Source organism: Aphelocoma coerulescens, chromosome 12, assembly GCF_041296385.1.
Source record: "Aphelocoma coerulescens isolate FSJ_1873_10779 chromosome 12, UR_Acoe_1.0, whole genome shotgun sequence".
NCBI lineage: Eukaryota > Metazoa > Chordata > Aves > Passeriformes > Corvidae > Aphelocoma > Aphelocoma coerulescens.
The window spans coordinates 9,843,266-9,852,083 of NC_091026.1; the positions used below are offsets into that span (position 1 = coordinate 9,843,266).

General features: G+C 47.2%; 1 protein-coding gene across 1 annotated transcript; it reads left to right on the forward strand.

Moving 5' to 3' along the window:
- Positions 1-7,228: 7,228 nt before the first annotated feature.
- DNAJB8 (DnaJ heat shock protein family (Hsp40) member B8) lies at positions 7,229-7,867 on the forward strand. Its single transcript, XM_069028379.1, has one exon. It carries the CDS (start codon positions 7,229-7,231, stop codon positions 7,865-7,867), a length of 639 nt encoding a protein of 212 aa, XP_068884480.1.
- Positions 7,868-8,818: the final 951 nt, after the last annotated feature.

Below are 8,818 nucleotides of genomic sequence, written 5' to 3' on the forward strand. Positions count from 1 at the left end.
TCATAAACTCTGCCCTCAGCAGGACAGTAGGTTGGCACTGGGCGTTACGTCCCCACATTAGGGCTTCAAGACCAAAAGCTTTGTCCTTGGCATGGGCTGAATGAATCCTAGAAGCAGGCTCATTTCCAGTTCTCCATCTTCCTAGAAAAAGTGGAAAAGCGCATAATGCCAAAGGTGCTTACAACACTTAGGCAGTTTATCCAAGGAACTTTGTCCTGGACAAACTCAGTGACAGCTGCAAACCAGTTGTAGAAACCTAATCTCAACCCACCTCAGAATCAGCTCGACACGTTAAGCACTGCTCCAAGAAGCTCTCCTCAAGCCCTCTGCTCACAGGGGTAACTCAGCTCCAGGGTGAGGGACACAAGTGGGATAAGTGGAAAACTGGGGAAGGGACTTGTGCATTGTTCAAAAGCTCTGGAATTCTCCACTGCAGATCAGAAGCAATGCTGCTTCAACTGATTCCGTGTGTGGGACCAATTTGCCCACACAACTCCTGCTGCTCACACACAAGGACAGGGGTAAGACCATGGAGCTCCTCTGCAAGCACCGAGCAAGGACATTTGGACCACAGATAAATGCAAGCAAATGGCTCCTCAGTGAGGAGGGACTGTCCCTCCTTCCAGGAGCTCATCTTCAAAGACCTCTACTTGTTCCCTCACTGCAGTGACTCTGGGCAAATACTGTTCCACACTAGTGCTGGTTTCTGGGCTGAAGCAGCAGGGAGTCCATGTTTGTACATAAGCAGCAAACTCCCAGCGTGCACGGCATCCCTGGCCAGTGTGTGTGTATTTCCAAGCATCTGTGCACACACACGCACATGCAACATTTTGGGAGCCAGGCAGGGCAGAAGGGCTCCCTGCAGGGTGTGGGTTTGAGCAATGGGAGCAAGGGCAACTCGTGAGCCCAAGGCAGTGTGGCTGCACTGCATGCAAGCTCTCTGGAATGGGGCTGTATACTGAATTTATGAGCTCTTAAGTCATCACATTTACAATTTATATTCTCCAGTCTTTTAATCTCAGCAATAAACTCAGACTAAACCTTTGCTGAGGCAGTGTGGAAATTTCGCTGTTCCTGGCAGCCCTGTGTACAAGGTGCCCATGGGCGGGACCAGAACACACTTCCTGATGGCTTCAGTGTTCTTCTCCAATTCCCCACTCCCAGTAAAGAAACTGGGGAGATTGGTCAGTCCCTCACCTGCTACCTGAGTTGCCAGGCACCCCTTGTTAGACATAAGTGTAACACATTAGAAAATATGGGGGCACAGACACTTACCATGCCTCCTGCATGTCTGTGCACATCACCGGGACCCTCACCTAAATTTTGTACCACTTAGGACTCCCTCCTTACCCTGAAAACCAGCACCACTGGTGCATTTTTTACCCATCCAGATTTGCTTTACTTCAGAATTCCACATCAGTAAAACATCTCCAGAAGGTTTCATCTAAACAGGGATGAGTCTTCAAAGTGAGCACCTTCTTTGTAAACAGGCCTCAAACTGAGATGAAATTAGCACTGATAAACTTACTAATGGAGTCAGGCCCTCCCTGCTTGGATGAACCCCACACTTTCAGAGGAGGGTGGCATCATTTCTTCAGAATGCTTGAGTGGCCTCAAATAACACACTGAACTGTCAGGCACGAGCCCAAGTGATGGCGTGAGCCAGCACTGAAATAATGAGAAGCTGATCTACAGCTTTTCCCCTCTGGTTTATTAAATGAATGCTCCACATACCACTTCCCACTGACTGGAAACAGGGAGAAAATCCCAGAACAGTAACTCATCATCCTTTCTTCCCCTGCGAAGACTCAAGGCTGTGGCTATGTATGGATGTTGTGAAGTGATAAAGTTGCTGTGGCTTCACGAGTTACCACACATCAGCTGAACTGTGCCATCTGACCGTGCTCCTGGCTCCCTGCAACTGGGTGGTAAAACATGTTCGCTCACGATGAGGCTGGAGCAGGTACACCGGCAGCGGGCTCCAGATAAGCATGCTTTGCTGATAAGCAGTGCCTCATTAAGCCCCAGGACTCAACGGCTTGCGATGCAATCCTTGCCCCAGAAGTCCCTCCTCTTTTCAAGTTGTAGCCCTCAGTCATGGAACAAGCAATGAGAAACCCCTCTGGGAAAGTGGTCAATATTGGATTAATTCCTGTGTGTTGCATGGAGAGGATTTAGGGCCAGGGACCGTGCCAAAGAGGAGGAGTGGTAGAAGGACTGGCCAGCTGTGTTGCTGAGTACAATTCAGCATAGCCATGTCTGGAGAGGATACTGCAGAGGACATGTGGAGATGACCCAGTCAGTGCAACAAAAGTGCTCTGAGTTCTGATGGGGTCAGAGTTCATGGACATGAGTTACAACAGCATTGGGGCTTTCCAAGACTGAAGCAAGGGCCAGTCCTGGAAATGGGGCATGATCTAACATGAAAAACACATCATGCTCATTCTTGACTCCACTAAGTAGGACCAGGCCTCCTCTTTGTCTTCATATCTCAAAAAAGAATGGTTTTGTGAGGTTCCCGCCCTTCCTCACCACCACTCAGAAGAGACAGTTGTCTTCTTGCCTGAACCTTGATTTAGTCTTAAGCCCCAACCTGAGTCCCAGAAAAGCTGGAAACAGACCCAGCTCTGTGTCCCAGCCTCTGGGGGCCACTTCCAGTCAGCACCCCCCAGAGCCACCCCATCTCCCATCCCACATCCCACCTCCGTGCTGAGCTCAACACACGAGATCAATGCACAGAACATGCTGACGCTCCCTCCTGTACAGAGTAGGGAATCTGTGTCATTAAAGCCTTTTCTGCTCAACATTCACAAAAGAAAAACAGCAGGCAAACTCCCGACCTCCTGAAACTAAGCACCAGGCACCTACCCTTCTCCACTGCTCCACCCACATTCTCTAGGGATGGGAGCTACACACATTCAGGATGGGTTCTCCTTATCTAGACGTTGCTTTTGTATTTTGAGAGTTTAGGAGACATTCTTCAGGGCAAATTCTCTATTTACTTTTCAGTCTTATTCTGAAGTCAGACAGGTCCCTCTGCACAGCCCCAGCAGGAGGTCGGCCCAGTGTGCCTATCCCTGACTGTCATCCCCGGGAACGTGGCTCCAGGGCTGAGCACAGCATCCCTCCTACAGGGCTGACCTGCAGGGAGGCATCTAATGACAATTTGACTGGTGGAGCAAAGCACGATTCATGTTTGTTTGGATAGTCAAAGGACTTGGAACAAATGTCTCTGCCTTGTGTTGGTTTAGATAAAAGGACCCCAGAATCGATGGGGCTGATGAGAAATCACTTGTGTAGGCCTCCTCTGTCCTCAGCCGCTTTTAAAACAGAAAAAAAATGTAACAACGACAATAATAATTATTCTTTAGGTTGGGAAAGACCTTAAAATCACCAAGTCCAACTGTTAACCCAGTGCTGCCAATCCCACCACTAACCTACCACAACCACATGGCTTTTAAATACCTCAAGAGATGGTGACTCTACCACTGTCATGGGCAGCCTGTTCCAATTCTCCACAGTTCTTTCATTGAAGAAACTTTTCGTAATATTTAGTCTAATCAAAATAATAATAGAAAAATATTTTCACAACTTGGAGGCACTCAATCCTTTCTGGACTAGGGCTCACTGGGGTGCCAAGAGCCAGATCAGGGATTGGGGCTGCATGGCTGGGGTCACCTGCCATCTGGGTGACCAAAAGCTTGGGACATTTTGCTGTGTGGGGCCTTCTGTTTTGCTCCCTATCCTGACCTGTCTGACAATCCCTGCTCTTACAGACCCAAAGTCTGGCTGGGAGGGAAGAGAAGGTTGGACATGGTGGTGCCTGGAGTGGGGAACTGGGGGGACAGGGACTGCTACGTCCACATCCATCTGGCATACTGAAGCAGGGAATGAAGGAAAAGGAAGGAGGGGGTGGGTAGAAAAGAAAATCCCAAAGATCCTCGGATAATAAGCACCATTAAGGTTAGTCTGTCTCATGATTGTTTCTTATTAAAAAGAGACTGTACTTTATCTGTGCAGGATATGCTGTTTGGATGAGGGAATTAGCAGAGTGACTGCCTCCATATCATCTAATTAGCAAAAATGTTGATAAGCAGATACAATCACATATGATTAGGATCCTTTTAAAAAGCCACTCCATTAATTAAATAGACAGAAAGGCCGCCTCCAGCCCTCGCGTGCCACTGATTAGAATACAAATATTTACACTAATCTCACCTCCATCAGCCATGGGACACTTTTGAGTATTTTTAGTGACATCAGATTACTATTGATTTTCATCCCCAATGTCAGACCATTTTGTTAGTATCTGAAAGTGCTGCCTTCAGTTTCGGATGCTTTAAATCATGTTAAGGGTTTATCTTAATGACGCTACTGATAACCACTGTTCAGGTCACTCGTACTTTCTCTTCAAAGAACACAGTCTGGGCTGGTTTTTATTGTTTGTACTTGAGATTTAAGATACGAAAAACATTTCTCATTTCAAAGCCTTGGTTTCTAGGGATGGGGCTGCCAGGCCAGTTTGGGTCTAGTTACTTGATGTGTGCATGTCTAATTTCCCTTTCTCCCTGCCTCTCCTCGACCCTTTCTCTTTTTTCCTTGCAAACCCTTTTGGCTCACAGCAGTGGCCTGTCTTGAACGGCTGCTAATCACTGACGCCTGCTGCAGGCAGCAGACAGACAGGCAGTGAGCATCCTCCATTCGGGGATGGCAGGAGAAAAACACTCCCTACTTTTCAGCTGGGTAGGATGCACTAAATCCAAGACAGATAACCCAGTGCGCCAGCCAGTCTGAGATGGGCTCTCAGCATCAAAAGAAAGTCGGGGAGGAGATGCTTTGCAAAGACACAGCAAAAGGCAGGGTCACCTCCTTCCTTCTGTGCACAGCCCCACTCCCCGCAGTTGATAACTGGCCTGGAACCCTCTCCAACAGACTTTTCTGATGTCCCATTTTCCCTTCTGGGTAATAGAGAGTAGGAACAGCAATCCTTCTTGAAATGTCTGCCAAGCATCTGCAAAGAAACTGTGCTGGCAGTGGCTAGGAGCTGTTGGCACCTTTTAGGGACTTGTGGGGGGTAAGCTTGGATCACCCTCAAGTCCAATGGACAATCCTTAAAAAATCTAGTCCCTTTTGTGAAGATTTCAAGCATAAGACTACAGTCCGAGTCAGCCATCAAGTCTTAGCTCTCCCCTCAGTGTAGAAGACCACTTCAGGGTGTTTTGGGAATGCAAAGAGCCCTCTGAGCTCAAATGGGCAGCAGCAGCTTGCTGTTGGGCCCAGGTTACTTTTGCCATTTCTACAGAACAAACAACACCGAGCAGAGAAATAATTCAGGTGGCACAACCACCCTGTGGTTAAGAACACTTCTGTGCCACAGGAGGCAAAAGCTGTGATCTCCCCAGTGGTGTGAGCCCCCAGGACCACGAGCTCCTTTGCACTTCCTTCAGGTCCAACCCCCAGGACTGCACTGCCCTGCGGCAACTTTTACTGCCCAAATCTGACAAGTACCTCCGTGCTACTGCCCCATCACTGACCAGTGAGAACACCAGCAGTACAAATACCTTTCCCAACATGTGTCAGCTCAATTGCCTTCCTCCCTCTGTCACATTGCTGTCTCCAGGCTGACATGGCTGCCCCTTGCTTTCACAGCCCTACCCGGAGGGTGTGTGTTAGGACAGCAGCCAGCTCATACGCTGTGCACATGCTCTTTGGTCTGGCTGGCTCCTGACTTCTTCCCAAAGTGTGGGATAATGGAAAAGAGGGCAACGATCTGCAACACATGCTGATATTAGTAGGTGTTTATGACACTGTGTTATACACAGATGAGTTCTCATTACTGCCACTTCCTTGGAGACCTTCTTCATGCAATGATTCCCTCTGAGGATATTGTATTTCCCACCAGAATGGCAAATCCAAGGAGTAAAACAGATGCAGGATAACCCTAGATTTGATTGTCTGTGTCAGGTTCCTGGGCCATCTCTGTTGTACATGCATACACACCTTGGGACAGGTATCCAGAAAGGCACATAGAAAAGAGGCTAAGGCTGGTAATTCTGAGAATTTAATTTACTACCAACATGAAAATGAGGCTCTTCTGAAAGTGTTAGGCTTGTCTATAAATTCAGAAAAGATTATGATGGCCATCTAATCATGATTTCAGGAAAAATTCCCACACAGGGTTTAAAAATGGCCACATGGGAAAGTTCCAGTGATTCACTACCTTCATAAAGAAGGATGTACAATGTATTTTTGGTTTAAATTTGGCTAATGACACCTTCCAGCTGCTTTTCCTGGGAGCCTGAAGATCCCTGTGGCACTGAATTTCTGTTCCCATGCAAGTTCTTGCTGATTGTGATGTAGCTGGCATTGAACTACCTCTTTCCCCAAGTCTCTCACTCCAGAGCATATTTTCCAATCCCTTAGTCACATTTTGTGGCCTTTCCCTGGGCTTTCTCTGATTTATCAGTACTCTTTCCAAACTGAGTAGCCAAACTGCAGCTTCCCTATAGCCACTGCCATAGGGAATTATGTCCCATGGAATAATATGACCTGACTACACCACATGTCCCTGGATTGCACACCAACCAACACTGAGTATCTGAGAACCCCACTGTAGGGCAGGTTCAGGCAAAAAAGTAATCTGGCAGTAATAAGGGTGGTAAAACAATGAAAGACATGTCCCAGGGATGCCCCATCCCTGGAAGTGTTCAAGGCCAGTTTGGTTGGGGCATTGAGCAACCAGATCTAGTGGAAGGAGTCCCTGCTCATGGCAGGGGGTGGGGATTAGATGACCTTTAAATAAGGTCACTTCCCACCCAAACCATGTTATGATTCTGTGGCAGTCCTACATCACAGCTGTGTCAGCACAGTTACATCCAGCAACTACACCACCATGGGCATGATCTACATTTAAAAACAGAAGGCCATTGACAACCAACTCCGCCGTAGAATGTGGTCAGGACAACTGAGCCGGGGTTGGCTGAACCCCCTCTGAGGTCACAATCTTATGGTTTGTGAGATACAGGTTTGAAAATAATTTCTATGGTCAAGCAGCTCTCAGTGGCCTTGCACTGCAACAGGACAGAGCAGCTCATGGGGTGGACTGAGCAGCTCCCCACCCCTGAGGAGTGCAGTGCCATTGGGTGTCCAGGAGTCTCTGCATGTTGATCAACCTTGGCAGGAAAGAGATAACCAGGCATCTTCCAAACAACCCCAGCGTTCCTCTGAGATGGTGGATTACTACAAGACCCTTGAACTGCAAAAAGATGCCTCGCAGGATGATATTAAGAAATCCTACCACAAACTGGCACTAAAATGGCATCCTGATAAGAATCCCAGAAACAAGGAGGAAGCTGAGAAGAAATTCAAAGAAATTGTTGAAGCATACGAGATTTTGTCTGACCCTCAGAAGAGATCACTCTATGACAAGTCTGTTGAGGAGAGCAGAGTCCACAGAGAAAGAGCTGCAGAGGGTTATAACAGCTTCTTTGGTTCCCATCATGGATTCCCCCATCAAGAACAGGTCTTTGAAAGGATGTATCCATTTACATGTATTTTCTTGAACCCTTTTGACATCAGAATCAATGGTGAAAACCAGCAGAGCACAAGTGGAAGAGGAGGAAGGTCCAGGGAGCCGTTTGTGCATTGGAATTCGTTCTGTTCCAGTGGTCACCTCACCACCTCCTTTACTGAAAACACAGCTGGGCCATATGGTGTCAGAACAGTGATAACCACTACTGAAGAGATCAATGGCAAGACCATCACCACCCGGAAAATCATTGAAGATGGGCAGGAGACAAAAGAAGTGGAAGAAGATGGCAAGCTGAAATCTGTGATAATCAACGGGAGAGACTACCTGAATTCTTAATGTCACCAGCACAAGAATTAACTGCAAGCTGTGGGATGTGCTCTCATAGCTCAACTGACCCATCAACTACAAGCAGTATTAAAAAATGCTGAGTTCATGACACAACTGATGTTGCAGACTTCTCAATGGTTTGGAACAAAATATTTCGCAGGTAAAGATATTGTTATGCTAAACTAAAGAGTGTGACTCCACAAAGCTTTAATGAGGGGAGAGATAGTGATTGTTCAGTAAGTATGTATCACAGATACGTGTGAAAGCAACCTTGCTGGTTTGCCAAAGGGATCAAGCTGATTAAAACAGCAATAGGAGACAGACCGGTTCATGGACAGGTAAGAGAGCCCTGTAACAAGGCTATAGGTTCCCTTCCCACTCCTTGAGATGCCAGTGTTAAAGTCTACCAGCTGGATGAATAAAATCTTGTGTGACCCTCATACACAACCCCGACACTAGGGGAAGAATATCCTACCTACTTTTGGTGTATGAGAAGATGCATATCCACAGAAAAAAGGTTTTTATATACTGGCAAGAAGATAGGCAGGGGTCAGTGGGACATGGAGAGCCTAGAGCAGAGAGAATGGCATAGAAAAGAACAAAAGAAGGAAGAAAATGTCATTCCTCAGACTGCAAAAGAAAACTGGGGATTTCTTGAGAATGCCCTGCAAATTATGACCAGAGATCCTGATGGAAGTCCTGCATAGTTCAAGGGTTGAAGGTGAGCAGGGAAAAGGTGAGAATTTGGCTCTCAGACTGGAACAATCTATATTCCCTCTCTGCTTGGAGTCATTCAAACACAAAGAGCTAAATTCAAGCCATGAGCCAACAGATTCCAGGGGGCTGAGTTTAGCTCCCTCTTTGTGCAAAGCTGGATGTGGGGACTTAGATGGTGCTTTACCATCCTTATTGTCTTGCTCACAGCTGCAGGAGCCAGTTCACAATGCATTTCTTGCACAG